Source organism: Patagioenas fasciata, chromosome 4, assembly GCF_037038585.1.
Source record: "Patagioenas fasciata isolate bPatFas1 chromosome 4, bPatFas1.hap1, whole genome shotgun sequence".
NCBI lineage: Eukaryota > Metazoa > Chordata > Aves > Columbiformes > Columbidae > Patagioenas > Patagioenas fasciata.
The window spans coordinates 57202077-57229426 of NC_092523.1; the positions used below are offsets into that span (position 1 = coordinate 57202077).

At 45.0% G+C, this 27350-nt stretch overlaps 1 protein-coding gene across 4 annotated transcripts in view; it reads left to right on the forward strand.

The window, feature by feature from the left end:
* The window catches only part of AFF1 (ALF transcription elongation factor 1), a 141215-nt gene extending 119937 nt beyond the window's left edge, over window positions 1-21278 (forward strand). For 3 of the 4 annotated variants that reach the window (XM_071807963.1, XM_071807964.1, XM_071807965.1), the window contains 11 exons: window positions 1172-2089; window positions 4587-4684; window positions 8076-8322; window positions 9345-9436; window positions 10442-10505; window positions 11323-11459; window positions 12642-12713; window positions 13339-13432; window positions 13535-13578; window positions 14917-15146; window positions 17816-21278. In XM_071807963.1, the coding sequence (XP_071664064.1) occupies window positions 1172-2089; window positions 4587-4684; window positions 8076-8322; window positions 9345-9436; window positions 10442-10505; window positions 11323-11459; window positions 12642-12713; window positions 13339-13432; window positions 13535-13578; window positions 14917-15146; window positions 17816-17937 (2118 nt within the window). In that variant the 3' untranslated portion in view covers window positions 17938-21278. The remainder of the gene's footprint in view (window positions 1-1171; window positions 2090-4586; window positions 4685-8075; window positions 8323-9344; window positions 9437-10441; window positions 10506-11322; window positions 11460-12641; window positions 12714-13338; window positions 13433-13534; window positions 13579-14916; window positions 15147-17815) is intronic. The other variant, XM_071807966.1, reaches the window with a different exon arrangement.
* The last annotated feature ends 6072 nt before the right edge of the window (window positions 21279-27350 follow it).

The following is a 27350-nucleotide window of genomic DNA, read 5'->3' on the forward strand; positions in this document are numbered from 1 at the left end:
CAAAGGATATGTTTGTAGGAGGTATCTACTACTGGTTGCCCAACCAGGATGATGCATTGAAGAGTTATTCTATAGGCAATCACAGAGGTTTCTGGATCAATTCTTATGGAAGATTTCAACTTCCCAGACATCAACTGGGAATATCATACTGCTGTGACAGGCAGCTCTTAGAAATTCTTGAAGTTTCTAGGAGAGAGCTTCCTTGTCACAAGTACTCAGTGAGCCAGCTAGGAAAGATGCCCTCCTAGACTTGATATTTGTGAACAGAGAAGGACTCGTGGGAGATGTAATAGTAGGTGACTGTCTTGGCCACAGTGATCATGAAATGGTTGGCTTTAAAATTTTCAATGTAATGAGATAAAAGGACAGCAGAGTAGCTACCTTGGACTTCAGGAGAGCAAACGTTAAGCTCTTCAGGGAACTATTTAGCAGAGTACCCTGGGAATCTGCTTTTGAGGGCTTAGGAGTCCACGAGTGCTGGTCAGTCTTTAAGAACTCAGGGGATCAGGCAGCCTAAGGTCTATCAGTATTGTTAAAGACTGAAGCAAAATAAGCATTGAATGCCTCTGCTTTTTCTTCATCCCTGTTAGTCAGGTGACAGTCTTTGACAAGTATTGGTCCAATGTTTTCTTTAGACCTCCTCTTGCTGTTGGCATACTTAAAAGTCCTTCTTTTTGTCTGACACAACACTGACCTGTTTCAGCTCTAACTGAGCTTTGGGATATTGTATCTTCTCCCTGCATATACAAACTGCAGCTCTGTAGTCTTCCTGCAAAACCTGACCTTGCTTCCACAGATGATACGATTTCTTTTTCTTGAGGAGGAGTTCCCTGTTCAGCCAAGCTGGTCTCCTGCTCCTCTTGCTTGACTTAAAACACAGTGGCATTGCCTGTTCCTGTGCTTCTGGTCTCATAACCAGTGACAGGTTGGGCTAGCAGAGATCAAGGAGTGCCATGCAATACATTTGACTGAGCCTGTACGAAAGTGAGGTCTGTGTTTCTGAAGTATGATGTGCATGTGCTATAGCATCCCTGCTGTCTCATGGTCTTTCACTTTCAAGCTCTTTTAACAGTAAGGGGGAATTTTACTGGGTTCTGGTAAGGTGTGCTAGGATGGAAATGGCCCATGAAGGCATCAGTCTTGCATCCTTCCTTTCTCCTTTTGTCTACAGCCCGACCCACCAACTTCTAATAAGTGGCAGCTTGACAACTGGCTAACCAAGGTGAACCAACCAGCAGTGCCAACAGAGAGTCTCAATGAAATCACCCATGAGGATGGATGTGAAGAGGGGAAGGAGCAGGGGCAGGGTGTCAGCAGCAATTCCTCCCACCAGCATGTCGAACCGAGGGAGACTCATCACAAGAGCTCCAGCCGAGCGGCCAGGGCTCCTCAGGATGCTCATCTTCCCACCAAACGCAGCTGCCAGAGGTCTCCTGTGCACACTGAGGAGCCCTCACCCAGGCAGACTGTGGGTATCAAAAGACCTGGCAAGGCTCCAGCGCACGAGGGGCCCAAGGGAGGCCTGAAGGTGGAGAGTGATCCTGGTCCTTTTGAGGTCAAAGACCAGTCTTCCAGAGACAAGCCAAAAGTCAAAACGAAAGGGAAGCCAAAATCCAGCGACAGAAAAGACCTGAAGCCAGCACCAAAAGAACCCCCTGAGAGCAGAAAGCACAAGAACGTCCATCAGGCCAACGCCAAACCCTGCTTGGACCCGAAGCTCGTGAGAGACATTTTGCTTGGCAGTGCCCAGGAACATCTTGCTCTCAGCCCTCTTCCTCAAGAACAGGGCACAACCCCCACTAGGACTAACAGCCACCGCCCTGCCGTTGTGGCCAGAGAGAATTTTCACAAGGAAAAACTTCCCTTGCCTACGAAGGAGAAGAAGTTGCTCTCACCAGTGAGCGATGCCCCCAACCCTCAGTCCCTCATGGTGAAAATAGATCTCCCTCTCCTGTCCAGAGTTCCTCAGCCCCCTGGGAAGGGCATTCACGAGAAGAGAGCAGAGGCCAAGGAGCTCCCTGGTGCAAGGAAGCAGGACTTGGAGAGGAAAAACATGGATGCTCCTGACAAGTCCCTTCAAAAGAGGAAGGTGAGAGGTGGAGGGTGGAGGTGGGTTCGTGAAGGACAAAGGCGGTGTCTGGAAAAACCCATGCAGAGGATTAGTTTCCACTTCATAGGTTGGGAGTGGACCCATCACGCTCCTCCTATAAAGGTGTTATCAAACTTCTAAAGGGAAGGATGTCAAAACCTTCTTCTTGTTCACAAATCTCTTACTGAGCGAACAAAAAGCCCTGTAAGCTGTCTAACAAATCCTTTGTTTTAAAACAGTTTTTGCTGTGTTTTCTTGAAATACGTGTGTTCTCAGACAACGAATCCCCAGCCCTTTTGTGTCAGAGGAGCTTCTGGCAGCAGACTGTGTCAGTGTGTGGCTGACCAGCCCCCCAGTACCATTCATGGGTTTCTCTGGCTTTCAACCCAAGCAGAGCTTTGTAGAATGGTGGTGCCCTCTCCCTTTGCACCCCTTTGAAAAGCATCGTGGTATCTGAAGAGCCTCCCAAGGTGTGCAACCATCTGCACTCTGTTGCTGGAGAGCACCCTGACTCCAGTTTGTGGGGGTGCCCAGAGGGAAAACCACACCAGGCCCCCTCGATCTGCAGTTTTCAGTTTTGTCCATGTATGCAACTTCTGCTGCCTTTAGCTGTGCAGCTTCAGTCTGAGTAGTGTAAGTCTTTGTCTCTGTGGAGTCATTTATTTCCACAGAACAGCTGTGATTGCTTATGCAAGAGTAAGGCATGAACTGTATTATTACTAGGGGTTGTGGCAGCAGCCCCATACCTCTTGCTTTTCTGCAAATGCAGACTTTTAACTGAACCAGGTTCACTGATAGTAGCAACCATCACTAGATCCTGCTTTGGATCTCAGCCCTTGGAATAAATACAAAGAAAACTTCTTTGGTTTTCCCTGGAGCTGCTGTGGTGCTAGCAGTGATGCTTAAAAGATATGTGTCCAGTAAGGGGCTTTCCGGAGACCTCTTCAGCTATAATAGTTGCTTTTCGTTGGAAATGGTAGTTGTTCACAAGTGGTTTTTGGAAAGGTAACTCCCAAAGAAGACCATTAATATACTTCCAAGCCAACTGATTCAGCTGCACAAAGCATTGGCTGCAGGACTCGCAGGGTGACTAGATAGGTTGCACATATTCACAGTGGATATTTTAGTGCCTGTGTACCTTTTTGGTCCTCCTCACAGGGCAGGTGGCTTAGCACGTGTGGGCGAAAAACCTTGGTTCCTGCACAGTTTCGTTTAGTCTTGTCATTTTCTGAACTTCCTGTGGCTGTGGGGGTGGAATTGAGGAGAGCAGGGAAATGGTGAAGACACTTGAGAGACCCTGGCAGTCCTTTTCATGCAGAGCAGTGGGAGAAAGGTAAAGGGGCGGTAAATCTGCCACTTCTCTTGTCTCTCAAAGACCCACGAAAGGAGCTGTTTGATGTTAGGCATGACTTCCCTTGCAGTGTGAGTGTCTGATCGCAGGAAAACCTGCCTGAGAGCCTCACTGTCTGTATTATGTCAGCGTTCATCAGTGTCCTTGGAGGCTCAGGCTTCATCACAGCCAGCTAGGTCAGGTACAGCTGTCAGACATTTTTTTTTTGCAGCAGTGTGGAGCTCAACCTGAGAAAGAGCTTCAGGAGACATGATCTAGGTACTGGAGCCTTGCCCCAGTCATGCTGCTAGAGGTAGGCTCTGCGTTAGGCATGACCCACTGAGCTCCATCGCAGTGGCATAAACCTGGGTGTGCTCTTGGGAGAGACAGAAGGACAGTCCGGGAGTGGTTTTGGCTGCCACCAGGCACACTGTGGGTAACACTGACTGAAAAGCGCAATTTCTTTTACATTTTCTTGGCTTGTAGCAAATTATTCTGAAGTTTTTCACTCAGGTGAGCTGATGATTTGCACTCTTTGTATCACAAGATCTATGGAATGCAATTAAAAAGTATCATTTATTGCCTCTCTGCCTTAATGTTTCCTGTTCTGGAGGACAATGGCAGCAATTTTAACTGACTGACTGAAATTTCACCTGTATCTGATTCTTCTTAATAATACCAAAAATGCCTGCACATCTGGGAAATCTGAGTGATCTAACTCTCCTGTGAATGCTTTTTTTTTCCTTCCTTTTGATAAGTTGTATCACAAAACACAATTGCTTTCAGTTCATGGCTTTGCCAGGAGGAATCTGAATACATTTCTGTACAATTCATACTCAGTAGGAGAAAAAAGCCCACCTAGAACAGATGAAATGCTTATTTTCAGGAATGGAAGTACCTTAATATTGATTACTGTTAGCAGTGAGAGGCTTTGCAGTTCCATCCCCTCTGCTACAAAATAATTAATCTGTCCAAGCAAAAGCAGATAAAATGTTATTTTAGGGTCTTTGTCAGTGAACCTGAAATCTACATCTGCTGGGCTCTGGCTTTCGATATCTTGTGTTTTCTTTTCGTAGCCAGAATCGATCAAAGATAACTGTGTTGTCTGTACTTTATTATGCAAGCTTTCAAAAAGTGAGTGATATATTTTTTTCTTCTTCCTGTTAGAGGGAAATGGAGAAGGAGACTGATAGGAAGAAAACGAAATCAGAAAAAGAAACAAAATCATTGCAGTCTTCAGCTAACAAAGACTCCAGTAAATCAAAGTGAGTATACAGTGGTGGGATGGCAGAAAGGTGCCTGACGCTGAGTATTTCTTAAACAGGTTATGGCAAGTAACTGTATCTCCTGTTGTTATATTTGTAAGTTTGCTTATAAAGTAATGTGCTCTCTGAAACTTAATCTGCTGAAAATCAGTCTTTACATCCTGGAACCAACCATGTGGCTAAGGGAACGTAATTCATTTGCCTATTTATTTGTTGCAGATGTACAATGATACTTAGGTGTCACTTATCTTCCTCTCCCTTCTTAATGCTGAGTATTCTGGTTCTAATAATTCAGCATGAGCTGATATTTCAGTGACTGGTCATCCTCCCATATGTGATTTACATGTCTGCAAAAGCGTTGAATGTTGTGGCATTTGTCCCGATTTCTAACAGTTGAGATGGGAATGAAGACTTGACTGTTTTTTAAACAGGAACTTGTCCATCCTGCAGTCCTAGGTTGCTGCATGTTCTGTTCCATACATTACACGTAGCTCAAAAAATCTGTTCATGCTGCAAGAAATTTGCCTTTTCCTTCTAAGCTGATAGGGCAGCCATTGGCACCGCTGTCTTTCAGACTAAATGCAGGAAAGGAATTTTTGCAAAAAGTTTGTATGTTGTTTGAGTTCCAAAACAGTGTAGTAGACAGCCTGCCTGCTGGGATCCAAACTGGCGTGGTGGTAATCGGTCAGCAGATGCTTGCCCTAGATGATCTGGGAGGTGGCAGCTGTTCTGCGGGGTGCAGAACTGTTGTTCTGCACAACAGTTTAGGGACTTCAGGGAAAGTCTGCCCATGTCTTCCCTCATTCTGGATTCTGCTGTCAAACATGTTTTGGGGAAGTTAGTGTTCTCACAGCATGGGAAGCAGCAGAAAGCTTTTTATCAGATTCATGATACTTCACAAGCATGTAAAGCTCCTAGTGTTTGTGAGAAGATGATGTGAACATGTTTTGCACATGGGAAAACTGAAATGCAAACAAATTGAGTTGCTTGATCAGACTCCTGCTGCAAACAGATAGAATGGCTGACAGTGAGGCCCAGAAATCTGATTCCCATGACGTAACCTCTCACAGTTATTAACTTTTAAATACCTTTCCAAGAGCATACCACACATTAAACAAACAAATAGGAACAATGACACATAGAGATTATTCCCAGACTATAGATGAAAAACTAGCAGAAAATTCACTTTATTTACTGTAAGATGCTGAGCAATCGTATCCACAGCAAAGAGAGTTCTGGCAGCCTCTTGGGAAAGAATATTGTACTGAGAGTAACTATAGTCTGTAGATTTTGACTTGGTGATCGTTGCTGTGTTCTTAATTGGAAAGGTCCTGCTGAAAGGAAAAAAAAAAAGCGTGTTAGGGCCAGTACTGTCTGCTCCCTCAGCTGCTTTTTCTGTCGCTGGTTACTGGCTGCTGGTCCACAAGGTGTCTGTGCAAGGTGGGACCTCTCTTCTCCCAATGGAGAACACAGAGGTGGATGTGGTGGACATCGCAGAGCTCTATTTTTTTCTCACCTTGCTGCTGTGTGAGTCTGCTGAGAATATCTGAACTGGGATGCTCTAGAATAGCACAGATACACAACTCTCCCTTTGTCTAACCAAACCAAGATGCTGCAGTCCTAATAGGTTTTTCACTGTGACTGACCCAAATTTGTGTTGTCTTGAAATGTTGCAAGACCCAGTCCAGAAAACGAATTTGTGTGTATAAGTGGGTAGGTAGCATTTCCCTTCTTCATTAAAATAATCTCGTCGTCTTTGTGTCTTTTTTTGAATGTGACCTGATGGACACACAACCATTATCTCTGTCTGGAATTTCAGGTGACCTTTATGGCCAGTAATTTCTCATTTATTCCAGCATAGCAATTAGAATGCTTCTGGTAGATCTGCTGAAATGTACCCCATAATTTGTGCATTAGCGTACTGCCAGCATTTCGTCTGGGTTTATGCTGGAGCGAATGCTTCCAAGAGCATGTATTTGAATGGGCAGTGTTCCCGGGAGAGGTGGCTGGTGCGTTAGATATGGGCTACTGCATTGAATTCCTGCTTGCTCGGGGCTTGAATTTGACTTGGGTTTGTTATGCAACGTTGAGGTTTGTGTCCTCACAAACCGAGTAAACTGCTTTTCTGCAGAGAAAGCACTGACGTACTCCTGAAGCACTGAGATGCTGAGGCTACCATGGAGCTGGGTGAAGGGGTGGTTCAGCTGTGGTAGTAAGGAAAAGGTTTACATTCTGGGGTTCATTCCCTTTTTTTTTTTTTCTCTTTGTGAGAATGAACACCCCTTTTAGCCACATTCTGCCTTTTGGAGTGGGAAGAATAGGATGCATTTTTGGGGGCAGAGGGCTCTGCATCAGGTTGGGGGGTGCTGCTGTGCTCCCTGTGAAATAGTCGTCTCTGGAGTGTCAGCTGTACCGATATAGCAAAGCTGGGGAGTGTGTGTAGGGACTGTACCATGGGAAAAGCGGGTTGTGGCCCACTGGAAAAGGGGAGAGGACAGGACTGTTCCCTGCACAGCAGAACGAAGCAAGGTGTGCAGCATCGCTCTTCAGTCCTCACAGGGTTAAACCTAATTTCCTCCTCTTCTGATGGTGCAGTCCCCGAGTTGCAATCCCTCCATTTTCTTGGAAACTTTGAGAACCTGAATAAAAATTTTTGTGAATGAGCAGTAATGAAAGAAACTTTAGAGTTATTTCGTGCTACTTACTGGAGTTTCCTGGTAATCGTAACCCCAGATGATTAGAAATCTGATATGGCACTGTGTTATTGAATGTGCTTCGTTCTGCCATTTAAAAGAAGAGCCTTTTAAGTCTCTCTCCCTTGAATCCTCTGAGCTTTATAAGTGTTGTTTAGTTGAGCTGGCAAGTCTTAAAGGAACAGCTCAGTTTAATTCGGTCAAAGCATGTACAGGATCAAGTGTCAGGGCGAGTATCTCTGACCACAGGAGATATCTTCTACCATAATGGGGAGAGACAGACAGTGCTGCAGTTCATTTGCCTTGTTGGGTGATTTGTCTCGGGGGTTTTAGCTGCTGTAATTACCTCTCTCCCTCTTTCAGTGCAAAAGGGCTGTGTTGGAGGGGTGTCTTTTTTGCAACATACTGATACTCTAGTTGCAAGTCTTTACTCCAAGAGCAAGTCCTGAGGCTTTTTCCTACTTGAAAAGCAACTTGCTTATATGTTGTTGGCAGCTAAAGATGTAGTATCTAATGTACAGTGAAGTCCCTGAAGTTTCATTTTCCTTTTGTTGGATTCTTTGTGTTAACAAGTCATCTTACATTTCCAGAGAAGTTTAAACAGAATTGGTACGTGATGTAACAAAGTTTTAAAAACATCCCTACATTGTCTGTACACTATATTAATTCCAATTGCTGAATTTGCTTCCCCTCTCCAGAGCACTGAAAGCTTCATTTGAGACCCAGAAGAAAGATCTCCTGCTACCACCCCCACTGCCACCCATGTCTCCTGCACATCCTGCACCAAAGTCAACCAAGATGGCCCAAAAGAGACCCCGAAGTGAGAGTGACGAGCTGCCTACCATCGATAACACTGCCAGGAACAAGAGCAACCACAAGGATCCTTTGTTCTCCAAGCACAAGAAAGTGGAGAGAAATCACGCTGAACTGTCGAAGGGCATCAAAGTAGGTACCCCTTGTAACTGGTGGGGTGTTTCCTGCAACCTATGAGTGCTGTGTGATTCTGTTTAGAAACATGCCCTGAGGATATTAAAAAGGAAGGAAGGTGAGCCAGTCACCAGAAAAAGCTCTTTGAAGTATTTTTGCCCCTTTAATGGCTGTGACCGTGTGTTGCCAGCCCAGAAGCCTGCCCTGTAATATCTCTCCTGACTTTTTATCATCTGTTTTCCTCTTAGCAGTGAAACAATGAGAAAGGGTAACCATGTGAAAATGAAAGAGAAGAGAATCATATTTAGGGCAGGAACTGTTTCTGACTGTAGGTAACTGCAAGTATAATATTAGTATAAAAATCAGTACATTTACAAAAAGAAAGAGTGGACTGCTTAAAAATAAGAACCTGTGGTTTTGACTGCAACGTGGGTGTAGGGTTTTATAGCTTGCTTACAAAATTATTATTTATGATCCTTGCAGCTGGATCTTTGAATTATTGGGTTATAAAACTCAATTGTATTACTGTTCACTAGTGGCTCTGTGTGTGTCGTCCATGATATTGCCGTGTGTGTGTCTGTTAAGCCAGGGTGTGCGTGCTGTTGTAGCTGGCTTCTGACTGCTTTTGCCTGATAATGTAATTATGCAGAATCGGCAATCACCGTGTGGTTAAGGTGGGAATAAGTGTGAATGGTTATTACCTGTTCCTGCCTTGGCTAGTGGCCGTGAAAAATATGCTACTGGCAGCTGTACTGCTGTCTTAGTCATTGTGCGAGGAAACCTACTTAATTTTTCCATGCTTGGGAAAAGTTGGAATGGTGTTAAGCCTTAGTAACAGTCAGGTAAGAAGCAAAGTTTTCCTTTCCATTATTGGAGAGTGTGTCAGGAAAGGGGAAAGCCTGGAGAATAGACAATGCCTGGGACAAATAAATATTTTCTCTTGAAATTTAGGAAAGCCAGGCTTTTGAATTGGTTTAGATGGATCTCTCTACTCAGCTTAATTTCTGCTCTGTTTTTTTTTTTTTTTTTTTTTTTTTCAGGGATCTGCGGGGGATGTCACAAGTCCTTTTTCTGTGCCTTCATTGCCAAATGGTACCTCCAAGCCAAGGAGACCTCAACTCAAGTTAGAAAAGTAAGTTTTGTTTTTATGCTCCTCATCTGTACTTTTCGAAGACACTGGGCAAGGCTGGCCCTGCAGCCATCCTGGCTTCTGCTCCGTAATGTGCTCTTCTTCTGGGAAGAAAGCGGGAGGGAGAGATGTCTGGAGCCTGCCCTGTGCCACTGCCTTGTGTCTGGGGCTTACCACACCCACCATAAAGCAAGAGTCTCATTTCAACAGTCCTTTGTTTGAGGGAAGCTACTCTCGAAATTTGGTGCTTTTTAAGTAGGAGAGGAGAAGTCTCTCTGTGCCTGGCTGCAAGTGATGGAGTTTGCTTTGTCTGATCTTTGACAAGCGACAGACTCCTCTGTGACAAAGTGCTGGGCAGGTGACTGACTTTTCTGAGAGGGCATGACCCTTTTTTTTCTCATTTTGTTAGTTACAAGGGTGGCTGTGTGCCCTTTGCATGGTGAATAGATTGTCCCAGTGCACAGAAATTCATGTGGTCAATCATTTATGTGTTGATTGATACCAAGGCCTGTAGAAGCCTTGGTGACCGTATCTCTTGTAAGCAGATAACTTGAGTGCAAGCTCTTCTGGTCTAAGATGAGTGTGCGGCACCGCAAGTTTTACTGTGTGTTTCAATCAAAATATATTTGTGGTATTGTACTCAAAGAATGATAGGAGATAGCATAACTACTGTCTGTCAGTAGGAGCAAAGAAGTAAACTTACCCTCATAGTAACCCGACCTTCAGTGGGTTTTTTTATTTCAAAATGCCACTTTTCAGTGTTGTTCTAACATTTTTTAAGAAATTAATTAGTTTTGTCTGTGCATTCAGATGCTGTCTGTTTCTGAACATGCAGACAGCGTTCATTGACCATCAAATTGTAGTGTGTGTTTGATAAGGCTGTAACAGGCTTCCCAAAACAGGGTGTTTGGTGTCATAGCATCCTTTAGATATGAAAGTAAAATTGGTAATTACTATACTCTTTTTTTTCTCTGTTTTCTGTTTTTCTTTTCTGTGTCCCCAATTCAGACAGCATCCAATGGAATACTACATAGAAGAGGCCAAGAGGCTGAAGCACAAAGCTGATGCCATGGTGAGTCTTGGCCCGGTGCTAGAAATGTTAACCAGCTCTCGCGTTCAGACCTGATACCTTTGTGCTTGTGGATAAAATTCTCTGATTCTACCTCAGGGAGTATGTTCGAGTCATATTTTGGGAGGTTGTTTTTAATTGCCAAATTTTCAGACATTTCGCTTTGTTATAAACACACCTAGAGAACGGGAATCAGAAGTGATGTTGTCTGAGGTTAACAGGCCCGTTTGCTTTGCCAGACCTATCACAAAGTCCTCAGGAGACAAATGGGAGAGTTAGTTTTAAGATCGTTTACTCTGAAATGTCAGGATCCTGATGGTAATTGTGTTGCTGGTGAACAAGACTTGGAGTGCCCTTTGCGGATGTAACTGGCTTTCTCTGCTGTGGACAGTTTAACAGCATGCATGACTGAACTTTTTGTGCTAATTATGGCTCAGTTAGGTAATGTACATTTGCTACTTGCCATTTTTCTCTGCAAATGAAGTGAGGGAATACTGCAGTGGGAAAGCCTCATCTGCCTCTCACAAGGCAGATCTCCAAGACCAGACAATAATATCTGAAAAATGTAAAGATAATAAATTGCCAGAGGAAAACATTGAGCGTGAGGAAGAGAGGCAAATAGCCAGAGCACACAAAGCTGATGACTGGAACCACATTAGGGGTTCTGCTGAGAAGCCTTTAATTACCACCCAGAAGCCTGACTTGTATCTTTTTCTTTCTTGAAATCCTACCTGCCTAGGGGGAAAAAAGGAATTCAGGTACGCTTGAGAGAAACAGGTTTTTTTTCTTAGTCTAAAACCAAGAATTTTCTTCCCAATAGACTGATAAGACTGGAAAGGCCTTTCAGTACCTAGAAGCTGCTCTTTTCTTCATTGAATATGGAATTGCCATGGAATCAGATGGACCAGCACCAAAATCAGGTTACAGCATATTCAGCGACACCATAGATCTCATCAAGTAAGTGGTTTTTTGAAGCGTGATGGTAATGCAGTGCATTTGGAGGGGAAGGTTTACCTGTATTGCTTGTTTGCAACTGCGGCAGCTCTGAATTCCCACCACAGAGCAGAGTTCAGGTTGCTGTACAAGCACGAGACAGACACACAGTCCCGAGGCACCAGAGACAAATTTTTTGAAATGTTTCAACATTGCTCATCAGAAGAAAGCAGCACCACGTTCTTCTCAGTGTATGAGCCTTGCAGCTGAGCTGCACCAGAGGACACTGGTTATGACAGTCGAGGGCTGAAGGAGTTTTTACTTTATCCAGATCTGAAGTTGCTTTTGCATATGAGCCTCAGTAGCATGTCAGTTAAAAAAGGCAAAGCAACGGTACAGTGTGTGGAAGAACAGTTTGTGCCCCAGAGGTCTTGCAGCTTGATTGAAGGAAAATTTTATTGATTTCTCCCATGTGTTTTTCTGCCAGCACGCTTTATTTGGGTTTCTTTTAGCAAACTTCCCTGATTAGTTTCACGGCCGTAGCAGATCTATGTAGCTTGACATACACAGGCAGTCTAACCCCAAGGAACCAGGTATTGGATAAGACAGGTATCACTTTAGTCATATTGAAGTTATGGGTTATGTGAGTGTTTTTTGAGAGCTGCCTTGACTTCCTACCTTAGAGCTGTCAGTCATTTTTTCTGGTAGACTTCAAACTTTTTAAAATTACATTGTTTGCTTTCTGGTCTTGATGGACTGTATTTCCAAGGTGCTGTTCTTGCTCTGTTTTCAAAGGGAGATATGCTCATTTGTTTTTTGCAAAAAGAAAGATTTCCACTAAGATGTCTGTCATGTCCAGAAACACTTGAATTAATATTTCACCTTCAGTAGCAGGGGCACATCTTTTTGGCCCTAGGCTTGTGACTGGCCCATGGCAGAGGCGCATCTACTTTGTAGATCATTGTAAGAGGAGAGAGTCACCTAAGGGGCACATCTGTTCCTGCTGCTTGAAAAACAGTGAATTTTGAGACACAGTCCTCTGCTCAAGATCATGCCCAAGCACTTGGTGCCAGGACTAAGAACTCAAGACAGGTTTCCTTTCTTTGGGACTGGTGTTTAAGATAGCAGCATGCACTGGTTTTTCATACACAGTGGGACTTCAGAGCACTGATGGCTCATGAACTTCTGTTTGTTTTGTTTCCTTAGATTCATCATGACATTGATATCCTTCACAGACTCCTCAGCATCTTCACATGAAAAAATCTTTGCTGTGTTATGGTACATAACTTTTTCTGTGCCTTTGTATTCCGTTTTTTGGCTGGATATAGCAAAAGACCTGTTACTTTCAGGGGTGAAAGAATGAGTTAAATGGGAATCAGAATTCTGCAAGGGAAAAACAAAACAAAAAACAACAACAACAATATAAAAACCAGAATGAACTGGGACAGCTCTCAGAAGTGAGCTGGAGTGTCACAAGTGGCAACATGTGGAAAGTGCAGGCTCTAAAATTCGATCTGCTGGTAACTTGAGAGCATGTAAGGGCTTTCACCTAAGGTGAAATAATGCAATTTGGCTGCCCGTGTTTGAGGCGTGTAACTGAAGCCGTAGCTGAACATAGCTGAGGCGCTTCTGGCCAAGAGCTTACTCAGCCCATGGCACCTAGAAGAGGCTGGGCACCTGCTTTTATACAGAAGACCAGACGTGACCCTTCCTCAGATTTGTTTTGGGGTTTTTTTGTTGTTGTTTGGTTGGGTTTCTTTTGTTGTGATTTTTCAGAGTCTTTTTTTTTTTTTTTTTTTTTTTGAAGATGAGCAGGAGGTGTAAAAGTTCTGAGCTTTCTTGACTTTGCAGTAGTGCCGATGTGAGCGTGAACACTGATGCTTGGTTGTGTTTCTGTTCACAGCATGCGCTGCCAGTCCATTCTGCACATGGCCATGTTCCGTTACAAGAAGGACACTGCAATAAAGTATTCCAGGATCCTGAATGACCACTTCAAGGTAGGGCATGCGTAATACTAAGCTGCCACCTTGATGGCTGCACTACTTACTAATGTTGACTGAATAGCCCAAACCTAATGAGAGCTCTGTTCCTTGCTGCAGAGTTCTTCCAGAGTAACACAAGCACCTTCTCCGTGTGTTGCAAGGTAAGATTTAAAAACATGTATGTTGTACTGCGTGAAAACAGTAGCTGGAGCATTTGAGTTGCATGCTGCATTTGAGAGCACCGCACCACTCGCTCTTTCTTGCCACCTGAAATCATATTGTTAGGGGCATGAGTATGTTTCTGCTCTCTTTCCTGTCTTTTTTTGTTGGAAATGGAGGTTTTTTGTTATGACATCACAAGTTACCACATATCAAGCAGAGCAATTCTTCACCAGAGGAGGAGATCAGAGGGACAAGGGAGGTATTTTTACTGTGCTGTTTCAGAGCCCCTGTTGTTGTTATCATTGTTCTGTTAGAGATCTCTTGAGACTTAATGAGATACCATCCCCATCTCCCTGGCTGCTCTCCAGTAGGATTAAGCCTTCACTCTGTGGTAGCATAATTTTGAGGTGACACTCAGTGGTTTTTTCTTTAGTTCAGTCACCAGTTAAGAAACTGATTTTCTAATTTGTGAGTTATTGAACATTTTGTGCTTTCTGTGTATCTGCAGCAGTGTTGCTGTGTACATGGCAGCAAAAGTCAAAGGTACACTGTCACCTAATGGTGTTTGACCCAATGTCAGAAGACTGGGTCTGTGTTTTAAGGACAAGGAGTAAGAAAGTTTATTTGTGTGCTGTGATAAGCACCTTTGGCACATAGCTACCCAGCTCCATGTCTGTCCCTCTTAAGTTCTGCAGTTGAGAGAGGCTTGTTTGGTGTTTGATAGTCATGCTGAAATTCCAGTTATTTTTCTGCCACTTTGCACAGTAGTTTATTGAGAAGGAAATGTTCTTCCAAGAGCAGTGGTGGAAGCCCTGTCATACCAGCAACTAAAATTAGGTGGGGTGAAGTGATGTGATGAAGCCAGCCTGTGTCTGGAGGGTGGGCAGCTGACTGCATTTAGCTTCCCTAATTCTATAAATAAGTGTGTGTAGGCTGACCTGGGCTACCTTGACTAGCTGTCAGAAAGCTCCAACCTCCATAGGGGGGAGCTTCAGCACACATGGAGTGAAATTCATTAGGAAAAAAACGCTTAGATAATCCAGTGAAGTTTTCCACAAGTAGGTGTAGATTTTTGGAAGGTAAATGTGTGGCTCTTTCTGCTGTCTGGTCCCACGCTTCCTTTTATCATGAGGAGTCCTTGGAGTTGTAAAGAGCTTCAAAGACTTTGGTCTTGCACTGGATGGACAATTACATGTTACATACCTGAACGCATGGCAGTTTTCAGCACTCCATACTGCAGGCCTGCATGACACCACATAGCTCCTGGCATACGGTAGTCTTGTGGCAAGACTCTGAAGGTAAATAAATGTTCATGGTGGCATTTCTTTCTCCTGCAGAAGCACAGGCATGCCTTCTCCTCTTTCTCCAATGCCATCTCCTGCCAGTTCTGCGAGTTCTCAGCCAGGATCGAACGCTAGCAACTGCAGTGGCAACAGCATTGGCTCTTCACTCACCGTCCCCTATAATATCCCAAGCATCACCTCTTCCTATGTCAACATCACTTCCTATATCCTCTATGCTTATGATATTTGGGAACAGGCTGATGCACTGGCCAGGAAGAATAAGGGTAAGTTTTTGCCTTTCATCTTCTCTGTCTTGTGTTGTGGTTATGTATATGTGTACTTGCTTGAATCCTAATGTTCTCTGTAGCAAACACCCTACCTAAAGATCAAGGCATTAAATATGTTGGAATAGGCAGCTATGGCATACAGACAGGTTATTGGCAGACATGCCCGATGGTGATATATTGGTGAGTGTTACGATTAAAAGGTTGTCTTGGCATCCTCAAATGTCTAGGAGCTAAGGGATGAGGGTATCAAGTGCAGGAAACCAGCCAGCTCACTTCATGGTAACACAAGAAGTGTAAGGGGCTTTTTGCTGTCTGTTTTTCCCTTTGGGACACTTAGCTTTTCTGAGTTCATTTTTTTCACAGACAGCTTTGTGGCCTGTAGCCTTGTGTTCTAGCTTGCGTGTCAAACTCCCAGGTGTTTTGTCTTGAAAACAGTGAAGCTGGATTCTCTCCATAACTGAGAAGCTGAGCAGCACTTGTAGTCCTTGCTGGGCATGTAATGAGCATTTGCCAGTAACATTGCATAAAATAGCTGCTACTTCTTTTATTTTACAATTTAGTTGTTAAAAATGTTGTATTTTCTTGTGGTACAAGCAGTGGTGAAAAGGCAAAAGCCCTAGAGTGGGTGCAGTTCAGTCTGTAACCTGTCATCCCATGTGGCATTTGCAGTGTCATTTTTCATAAAACACAAATCTTGTGAGCTGCTGTGGTGAAGGGATGTATTGCCACAATCTGCTGCCAAACTTGCAAAAGAAAATAAGCACGATGTGCCTGGCTGAGTTGTTGGAAGGCTGTAAAAACACTCATGCTAATCAGGCAGTTGCTAAAATTGAAGTCTTTGCAAATCACCTTTGAACAAAATAACTCCAGTTGCTGACTGCCCTCAGAGCGAATCTGTGCTCACAGCAGCAATTCATGTGCAGTATTTTGGATTATATCCTCAAAAGGCTGATAAAAGACCATCGCACAGAAGGAGTGGCGGATGCTGCTGGTGAGCCAGAGGAATGAGTCACAGAGGAAAATCTGTGGGAGGGCAGCCTGAGCGCAATCTTGCATCAATCCAGACTAAATTTGAAACTTACTCTGCATTGCCATTTTAATGTAGGGGAATGATGACTGGGGTATTAAATACTCCCAAGGGAGTGAATCTGTGCAGAAGAACAGCATGTATAGGCTTTGCAGGTGTTGTCACTGAAAGAGATTAAAAACTGGAACTTGTTGATATTCAGTGTAACGTACAGATGCCAAGAGGTACAGAGAGTAAGTACATGAAACTTAAAAAAAAAAAAAAGCCGCATCCTTGACTCTTTTATGTGATTCATAGAGCATAAGAAGAAAAGGAAAGAGCAGAGGCCTTCAGCTATCATGTACTATTAAACAGGGAAGTCGTAAGTTAATGGAAAACAGTCAGTTGTCATTGATGTCCAAGTCACTTGTGCAGAGCTGAAGTGGTTTTGGTGAGTCCCCAGCCAGGTGCTCCCAGCACAGGACCCAGCTCCTCACCATAATTCAGAGCAGCGCTGTGGATCATGGGACTCAAACAGGTTGTCTTCTGGCCTCTGATCTCCCACAGCAAGGACAAGCTGAGGTTGCATGTGTGTATGTGAAGTCACTCTCCTGTCACACTGTGCTGTGGTCACAGATCAGATGATCTGTTTGTTCAGGCAAGGGGCTTGGACTCCTGCTTACAGCTCTTCCATTCCCCATGGAGGGAATGGATATCCATTTTGTAAAAAAAAAAAAAAGGCAGGAAAATCAGGAGAATATAAAGTATTAGAGTGAAAACATGTGCTCTGCTTCTGTAGTGTTCCTTGCACAGCCAAGCAGAAATTTTCAGCCTCCAGTTTTAACCTTCATGTGTAAAAAAGGAGAGCCAAGAGTGGCCAGATTCTGACAAAGGCACCTGGCAACACAGTCAAGGCTAGAGGGATTGGGACAAGCCCATGCTGCTGGAACACAGGTCATGCAGGAATGTTTTGGAAAGGTGACTGGAAAGGAACAGGTGTGACATTTTCCTGTAACTCACCGTCACCTGCACAGCCAATTGCCAGCACAGAGCAGGGCATGCAGCCTGCCCGCACCTCCGGGCAGGTCAGATGTTTGGCAAGAACCATCTCAGGCTAGACATGAGGAAGAAATTTTTTACACTGAGGGTGGTGAAACACTGGCCCAGGTTGCCCTGAGAGGTGGTGGATGCCCCATCCCTGGAGACATCTCAGGCCAGGCTGGACAGGGCTCTGAACAACCTGATCTGGGTGAAAATGTCCCCACTCATGGCAGGGGGTTGGACTAGATGACCTTTGAAGGTCCCTTCCAACCCAAACCAGTCTATAAAACACACAGCAGGGACTGCTGGGGTGTGAACACCTGAGTGTTTGCCCACCTGCCACTGAGTGTTGATGTCTTATGAAAGCCAGCGCTTGGGAAGGCAGTTCAGTGTGTGCATGCATGTGTGAGCATGTTTTCTTCATGCATGCTCTGCCTCGTGTCCTTGTTATGCTTCCCAGCCTTCTAATATTACTGAACTCTCTGCATTAATGATGTGTTTAATGGGAGCTGCTGACAGTGTGCTGCTGTTGTTACTTCTCACTGTCCCTTCACCTGTCAGATGTACCTGTTGTGTGAAACCAACCAAATGTTTTCTCTCTCCCTCCCCTTTTTTCCAGAGTTTTTTGCCGAACTCAGCACAGCGACGTGCACTCTGGCACTGAACAGTAGCATGACCGAACTGGTACACTATGTTAGACAGGGTTTACAGTGGCTGAGACTGGAAACAAATACGCCTTAACTGGTGCTCAAGGTGGTTAAGTACCTTGAACTCTTTTGCACTTTGGAAGCCTCAGAAACAGTCTGACTTGTTGAATCGTTGAATACAAAGCACCTGCAAGGGAATATAAATCAAAGTGGAAGGGATCTGGTTACACTGGAAAAACTTTGAACTGTATTTTTAGGGTAGCGCTTTGCTGCCTTGAATAAAGAAGAGATGGAGGAAAGCCTCAACGTTGATGGCACCTTCCTTTAAAATGATGAAGTGCAATGAACTGTCTCAATAGCTCAATGTATTGATGGTCTATAAACATTTCTATTACAAATAACCAGCAGGACAATAATCACTTGTGAAGAAGTGCCGACAAGTAGGAAATCTGCCTCCAGAGTTTATTATGCAACATCCCACAGTCCACAACAGTTGTGTGCCCAGAAGACGTGTCAGAGGAGTGTTTTTTGCAAGCATGGATGCAGTCTTTGATGTTGGGTCTTTGTTCCTCAGATGGCAAGTAGCAACCTCCTCGGCCCCTCACAGCATTATGTTACAGTAAAAAAAGCGAAGTGGCCTGCCCTGCCTGCTTTCCAGCTGCACCATCTTGTGTTTGCCAGCTAGCTGCTGCCCTGAGAATCGGGTGAAGCCACTGCCTTCAGTGCTGCAAGTTCACTTCTTAAGTCATCGTTGCTTTGGTCCTTCTCGTCACGCACTCGCATGTGCCCTTAGCACTCAAACTATGTTACTTTAGGGTCTTGCTCTGTTTAAGCCTCGTCAGCCAAACACAGTTGGGGTAGCAAAAGCAACTAGGTGTGGTTGGAAACAGCTCTTCGTCTCTTCTGTGTTGGAGGGACATCACTTGCACTGAGGACACCTTGCCTGCTTGCTTTTTATTGTTACAGTGGGTGGGGGTGGACCGGCTGTCCTGGGTCACTGTGATTGCTTGGACATTATTTTGAGTCTGAAAGCTTGCATGGGGAGGAATTGCTTCTGTTTCAGGAGGAACTAAGTGGCTGAATGTGGAACATAAGACAAATTTTGCATTTGGATATTTGCCTGTAGCCACTGCTGGTCTCGGTGAATGAGAGCAGGATTTGGTACCAAAGTAGGGCATCCTTTGTGTGGGAGATAACTCATGTGCTCTTTCTTAACCAAACTACAGGATGGGCCCAAGTAGTTAGAAATCTGTCAAGGGAACACAAAAGGGAATAATTAGCTGTTGGCAAGCATTTTTTCTTCCTTTCCAGGAGCTGCATTTTTGCAATTTTGCAGCTGACAGTAACGCTGAAGGCAGCATCCACGGCAATCAGTCAGATGACACCCTTCTCTACCCAAAGATATCCTGTTGTGTGACAGCAGCATCCTGCCATCCTCCTATCTCATAGTGTGCCTTAGCCCTCTGGTCCCCTCTTGCATCCCTCACCCTATCTCTGCAGACCTGTGGGAGTGGTGAAGGGGAGGATAGTATCCCAAAATAATTGTGCTTACAGCAAAGAACACATCTCCTGTGGATTAGCTCCCTTTTCCACATAGTTTCAGGATGGAGGAACAGGTCTGTGTGCATGCAGCAGTACCCCCTTTGTAGGATACACACTTGTGGTTTTGAGGCTCACAAATATCAGCAAAAAGGTCTGCATTTCCAAACGTAGTTTCTGTAGAAACGGCGCCTGCCACGGGGAAGCCTTGGAGGCCTCCTGTGCCAGGGAGGAGCCTGTGGCTCTGCCCCAGCCCCCAGCACATGGGAGCTCCCCCCTCACTTCCCCTGGCAGTGAAGGGTGACTGGGATCCCGCTGGGTCTTCCCCACGCCTTCAAGGGACTGTCCTTTTATGTTCACTTTATTGAAAGCCTTAGTGCATTTCAGGGATAAGCTGCCCTAACCAGTGGAAGGAAGGTCCATGTGTCCCCCCACTCCCCGTTTTACCTATCAAACTTCACTTGGACTCCTCCTTGCTGGAGGAGCGACTGCTCAGAGTAAGGCAGGGGCAGAGCGTTGGCTGTTGGCTCAGCATTGGCTGTTTTGTTCTCAGGAAGTGTGAGGATGGCCAGCCGGCCTCAGGGCCTCACATGCACTTTGGAGCTCGATTCCAGACTGGTGGGTCAGTGCCTTCTTCTGGCTTTGTCTTCAAACAAAGTTTAGTTTTAGGACTGCAAGCCAAGGAGGAGGAAGAAGGAAGAAAGCTTTTCTTGAACCTGAAAACCCACATGGGTGTCTGAGAACCGTAGCGGAGCATTAGGGGTGAGTGCGAGGTGAAGCAGGGACACGAGTATCCCCAGTACTTGCATTTCACATATGCACATCTCCCTCCGTGCTGCCAGCCCGTGGGTGCGCTGGCTCCTGCCCTCGCCAGCACTTTGCTGCCCAGGTAGTGATAATCTCTTGCCCTGTTCCTAGGAAAGCTTCTGCAAGGATGTTGGCCGAGCAAAGTCAGTAAGAAGACACCCAAGGAAGGCAAGTGGACTAGTGGCATTTGCTGCTTTTCAGTCGGGAAAAGGCAGCATGCGTTTTGCCGTCATGCAAGGGCTGCTCCCGCACCAAGGGCAAAACTCCCCCAAGCTTAGGAGGAAATGAGGTCACAGGCAGGTTGGGAGTGATTTGGGGGCTTTCATTTCAAAAACCAGGGGTGATCTGTGGGAGCATCAGTACCAAACTACACAACAGGAAGCTCTGTTTTGTTTCAGGTCATGGAGAAGACTGTTTAAATAATAGGTTTTTTGGATTTTTTTTTTTTTTTGGTGGGTTTGGTTTTTTTTTGTTTTGTTTTGTTTTTGTTTTGTTTTTTTTAAAGCCATCCTATTTGAGCCTTGAACCAGGTGAGAGGCCTGCAGAGGGTTAGGAAAGATGCTCATTGTTTTCACTTGGGCCTGTTCAGGCCTTTAAAAAAAAATAAAAACCGAACAAAAAAACCAAACCAAAATGAAACGTAACAGTGGAGGAAACAGCATTTGCCATTAGGAAACAAAACCATGAATCCAAGGAAAAACTGAGAGGATGGTTAAGTCCCAGGAAAGGAGGCAGCTATGGTGGCAAAGTAGCATCATTTCCATGCAATATTTATTTAGAAGAAATAATACATGTATTGAAATTGTCAAATGTTCTATTTTTAAGATGCCATTTATTTAATAGTTGAAAACCCCACTTACATGGTGATAGAGATCTCTTCTGTAACTGAAAGTCAAAGTCTGACTTGTTTTTGGTTTTGTCCTCTCCCCTCCCTCTTGGTTCCCATTATAAATCTGTACATCTTAAACTTATTTTGGGGGTGTATGTCCCTCTTGTAAATAACTTTTTCTTCCCTGTCTGTGATGGAGCTTCCGAGATGGGTGATTCATTCATATGGGGAAATAAACGATAAATGAAGTAACCAGTTCATTATGAGTTGTTGCAAGAGTCCTTGTCTTCTTGGCTTGTAGAGAAATTTGCCTTTCCTCTCTGAATGGTCTCACTGTTTCTTTTCTGAAAGAGGTTTAAATATGAATTTCTGTAGAAATAGTCTCTGCTTCAATTGCTCCCATTTGTTGCCCCTCACCCTTTCCTTTAGGAACAAGAATGGGTGCGAATTTTGGTGCTCAGAGGGTCACGACATCTGCCTCTTGCCCTCTCGAAACGGCTTCTGGCAGGACGACCCCACGGGCTGGTTTTGTGCAGTCAAACAAGTTAGATAAGAAAACGAGGACAAAAGGCACAGAAACGGTGGTTGGGACATGCTGCTGCGCCTGTGCCACAAAAGTGCCGTGGGGCTCGGTGCCCGGAGGGGGCTCAGCTGGGGTCTGGTTCATGGACACTGACATGAGTTCATGCTTCAAGTCTCACCAAGCCAGGTCAGCCCCAGGCTGGAGGATAAGAAGAAAGAACCTAGGAAGATAGTGTGTGGCTGGGCCGTACAGACGTGGATTAAGCATTTGTGAATTTTGTTGTGGTTTTGGTGGGGTGCAGGGGGCAGGTGGACATTAGCTGTCCTGTCTGCTGGCTGGGGGGAAACTGCTTTTCCCAGGACGTTCGTGTCTCCTGTCCCACCATTTCCTTCCCGCTCTGACCCCAAAAGGTGCGTTTCCCAAAGTGGGTTAGGTTTGGAGGTGAGGAGCGGAGGGCAAGGGGTGCGGAGAGAGGAGGTCACCCAAAACCCAGGAGGGAAAAGGGGGAAGGGGCGGCTCTGCCCAGAGCCCTGGCCCTCGTAGGCCAAAAATATTTTGGGGTTGTTTTCCAGTAAAGTTTTGATGTTGTTGCTTGTTTATTTATTGAGCCTTTATTGACCAAACCTAATTTTGCAACCGTGTTTAATTTATTTTGAGATCTGTTACATTAATACATTATAGATTAGCTTGCTTTCTCTCTTTGGCTTGGCTCACCCTTTTTAAAGACAAATGTTATTTTTGGCAAAACAGCTGCGTTGAAGTTGATTGCAGTTTCTCAGCCCTGTGCTGGTCTCCAAACACTATAAAATATCCTTTTGGCAGCCTGTGTTTTCTTTATATTAATTGCACTTTTAGTAACCCGTCACTACCCAAAACTGATGGTGTTCCTGGGCCATCATCAGTGTTCCTGAACGCATTTTCTCTAGACTTTTTTGTTCCTGAAACAAGGACTTGTGTGTGTTACAGCGGCAGCTCGCGATCTCTGCTGTTTGCGATATTCTTTGTCAAGGTCCGGGGTTCCTTCATTTCCCCCTGTTTTTTTTCTCCTGCTCAGTGTTGCTGAAGTTTAGGGGTTTTTTGGGTCCAACATTTCCTATCGTAGCGATGCAGCAATGTTGTCCACTTCTGTAAAGCCATCAAAACTGCATCCCAAGTGATGGCTTCTTTCTGTTCTCTTTCAATATTTGAAGGCACGTGCCAGCCCGTCTGTGTTAGCTGAAAGGTATTTCTGAAAGTTGCTCCAGCCTGCGCGCTTTTTCCTTGTTAGAGCCTGCTGCGCCTCACGTCTGAGCTTGCTCGTGAGCTCTCCTTACTGTTCTGAAAAGAGCCAGGTAGGGTTTGGGATAAGCCTTTTTGCTTTGTCTTGGTTTTCCAGAGGGCCTTGGGAAATGGGGGTGAGCTGGGATGCAGCAGTGTCAATATCCTAGAGCTCATGGAGAAACAAGGATGCTGAACCTCTTGCAAAATGTCTTCACGTTCTTCAGATGAAAGAGATGTTCATCAAACCTGGAAGATGAAATAAAAACCAAGGTGTCTGGGGAGGGGGAATTTCTTGTTTTGCTGATCTGAAGCGGAGACGTGTCCCCCTCTGATGTGCTCTGCTCGCACAAGCTTTGCTTGTTGGTGAGGGTTTCTGTGGCTGTGCAATGTGTGGTCATGTTGAGCATCTTCCCTGGTGCACGGTTGAATTTCTGGAAATATTCGACAGCACAAACTTGGCACTGTCATCAACTCATTGTCCCCTTTTGAGGGAAGGTATCAAAATGGCATGTTTCAACGTTTTTTTAACCTTGAAGTTTGAAATCCAGGTGGCTGTTCTGATGAGACTGTGATGCTGGGAGTCATTTGTAAGTACCACTTTGTCAAAACATTCAAGCATGTTTCCAAATCCCGCTTATTTTGTCTGAGACCGGGGTGTGTTTTACTGGGCCAAGTATCCTCAGGAGGTCTGGGTACCCAGTAGGTATGCGTTTCCCTTTTTTCCTCTCTCCTAATGGTGGCATGTGTAGTAGTCCCATGCTGCCCCTCTCTTTTGGTTGGTAACGTGCAAAAGAAGACAGTCAGTCTTCTGTTCTGTCAGCTCGTTTTGCCTGAGTGTGCAGAGCAGAGATGCTGTTTGGCTCTGCTCTTCCATTCTGTCCTTTCTGTCCTGCATTGACCGTGGTTTTGGCGGGGGGGGGGGGCTGGCAGCCCCTTGCACAAAGGAAACATGAGAAAAGGGAGGAGAAAGCTGCCATGTGGCGGGCGTAATGCACTGTGACAACATGACATCTAAACGCGATCATGTTGGCGGCCGTAACGTGCTGCTTGTTTCACCTGGCAGCTGTTCAGTCAGAGATCTGGCTCGGACTGTGCCAGAGCACTGCGGGGATTTGCAGTTGCTCTCTCCCAGCATCCTGTGCTGACTTAGGTGTGCTGACTTGCACTGACCTATTTCTTTTATTTCTTGGAAAATGTGTGCAGGGGACGATAATTTATTTATGATTCTTGGCCTGTGTTACGGCTCACCCATCAAGCAAATGAAGACACAGAAATGTTTATCACTGGCTATGTAAGCAGAGCCAAGCCTTGCTGCCACTCCCAGGAGCGGCTGTAACTGCATAGTTTCCTGCTTAGAGCATTAATTTTCAGGACCCACTAATTTAATAACCATCAGAGAAATTCTCCTGCGGGACACTGCCAGGTATTAAATGGCAGCTGCAGCTACGCGTGTGTTCTCTCCGTCACAGCCCAGGGCACGTGTGTCATTATTTCTGTCAGGACACGTGGGTGCTGCACCAGCTCACACAGGTTGTGCACCTCCTGGGAGACTGAGTCACTGTTTTGGCGGAGAGCTTACAGCAGCTGAGTGTCTGCCTGGGCTGTTTGCTCAGAGTGATGGAACACGACAACCCCTGCAGACCGGGCAAGGCAGATGGCAGAAATTATGTAGCTGCCTGTTGGCTTTTTGTGTGCGTGTGCTGGAACTGGCTTAAAATGAAACTATCTGGAATCCAAGGAATTGCGTTAAAACGCTGTGAAGTGGCAGCAGCGCTGGCCTTGCTGATGGAGCCAGGAAAGAATTACAAAGAAAGTTTGATCTCTTGGCTGGGAGTGCTTCATTTGCTGCCAGTTCCAGTTGAGAGAACATGCAAACATTTATAAAACAAACACAGATGTGGTAAAAGTAGCCAGCAAAAAAAATTTAGCGGAGCATCTGGAATAAAGTATTCAGGTTTGCAAAACACTGCAGCAATGTTGAAAATAGTTTTAAAAGCACTTTCAGCCCAAATGAAGATAGAAATCCCCACTCATTAATAGCTATGGGAGTAATCTGGACTTTCTAGACATTTGTTCTAATTAAGCTTGAACAGCTTAATTGCCTGATTTTTTTTATTGCCTGATGACAACTCGTTTGTAAAATGAATCTCAGTATCGTGTGGTGTCGGAGTAGTGGTCCTGTCACAGGAGATGGTGCTGAGCATCCTGCAGCTGCTCAGCAGAGGGAGCAGACGTGCGCCCAGCATGGTGACAGCAGCCGCTCCTGCTCCTCAGGTGGTGCGGGGCAGATGTGTTGGGCTGGAGGTGCTGGGAAGCTGCGCCATCGCTGTCGTGTTCTCGGCACTCGGTTTTATCTTTTACCCACCCGGCCCCTACTCTTCAGCATTTACCATTCATGGATTTCTTTTTGCCTGTTGATGTGAATTTTCTCATGCAGCTCATTTCCAACTCCTAGAAGAGATGGAATCACTCCAGAATCAAAATGTCGTTGTGAGTGGAGGTAAGACACAGAACTGAGGTTGTGCAGTGGGGATGCGAGGATGCAGCCTGATTTAGGTAAGTGCGCACAGATGTACAGAGCAGCAAAGCAATCTCATAAAATTCCCTGGGATTTCGACAGCCCATTTGCTGCCGGACCGCCTGCATCTCTATTTGTAGCACTCAAATGCAGTCGCGTAGAGGAAGAGGCTGCTGAGCCCAAGTGTTGGTTTCAGAATTTGCTGCCAGTCACGCGACAATTGTGCTTTTATTTAATTACCTTCCCACTGCTCTAGAACAAGAAGTGTGTAACCAGATCATGAACAAGATGAGTTTCATATTTTTGATGCATAAATTGCTTCTGACTTGTTCAGCCTGCCCCTATGCACACACTACGAGTGTTATAACAATGCTGGTGCTGGAATAACTGCTCTGAAATCCCACCACACTCAAAAGAAGATCCCAGACAGACACAGGATCCCTTCAGTACCCCGCTGGCATCCTTGTCACCTCCTGCTCCCACACAGCAGCCTGAGGCCACTAGTTGATTGCCTGATGGTTTTGTTGCTTAAATACACCTTGTGTGCACATTCCTCTGTGAAATCTGCCTTATTTGCAGGGCTGCATCCCCCTCTACAGGCAGACGTTTTGGTGAAATCATTTCCTCTCAGCAGGTTTTCAAATAGGAGGAAAGGCTGTAGTCTTTCTGATGGGACTAAGACTATATGTATATATGGGGGGTTTTGTTTGGTTTTTGGTTTGGTTTGTTTACATTTTAAAATATGCAGGTAACATGTGCATCACCTTCTAAAGTCTTCTGCCCACATCTGAGTATTTTAGGAGGATGTCTAATCCAAACAGTTTTGCTCCAAGCATGGCTCTATTAGAAATGAGCTGCTTCTGGGAAGAAAAATTTTTAGAAGTATCCAAAGCTGTCAAAGTCTAACCAAATGCTCACAATCCCCTGTGACCATAAACTATAAGGCACGAGTTTAAGGTCAGTTTGAAAGGAAGTATTCTACAAAACTGAAATTAACACTAATACATGCAAGATCCTTGCATCATTGTAGTGTTATGGCATGTTCTAAAAAAAAGAAATCAGAAATGTGGGGTGGACAGGACAGCAGGGCCAAGGGGGCTGGTCCAGAGTCTGCTCCTCCTGGAAGCCGCTGAGATGGTTAAAATCAGCAGGCTGGAAACTTGGATGTGAGTAACTGACTGTACGCTTGATTCTTCTGAAATTATTGTTTCTTTGTATTTAAAGGATGTGCTAACAGACATCTTTGGGTTTATGAATTCTGTGGGTGAGGTCATGGCTTTTAGATGCAGGAAATAACAACATTAACAGAAGCAATAACAATTCCACATTTAGGATCAGACATGTGTCATGTTTAGGTGTGATGATTTCATGATCCTGAATAGTTTAAGGTTTTGCTACAGCAAATGCCAGGTTCGGTTTGAAATCAGGAGATGCGGTGGCAGTTAGGGCTGGCTGCCACCAGAGGCAGGGCTGCCCTGTTCCCTCAGCCTCAAGGGGCTGTCACTTGTCATCAGTTGTGCATCATTATCCTCTTGCTGGTATCAGAAGATAAAAAACCTGGAGTTTGCTGCTGTTAAATCACAACAGCTTTATATGCAGTTAAGTTATTACAGTTTGTTGCCATAATCCCGTGCATTTTTTTAAAATACTTTGATATCATTATCGCATTTTCAGCAATAGTGTTTCTAAAATCAGTTCTGCGCAAAGTATCTGTAGTTCTGCTGCCAGCTAAGATGCAGAATATGGACAACACTGTACTGGCAACAGGCTTGTTCCTTGTAAACCTTTTTTTTTTTTCATTTTTCCTGCCAGCCTACAACTTTATACCTCCAGAAGCCTGAGCACAAGTGGTGGCATTGGGGGGATGCAAATTAAAATACAACAGAAGCATCTGTCTTAACATGTTCAGCCCTACAACCATTTCCCTTCCAGCCACAGGGGTGAGAGCAGAGCTCCCTCCACACCGCACAGAATCCCCGTGCGTTTGCCGTGACCTGATTTCCCTGTTGAACACACGCGTCTCCCTTTGGT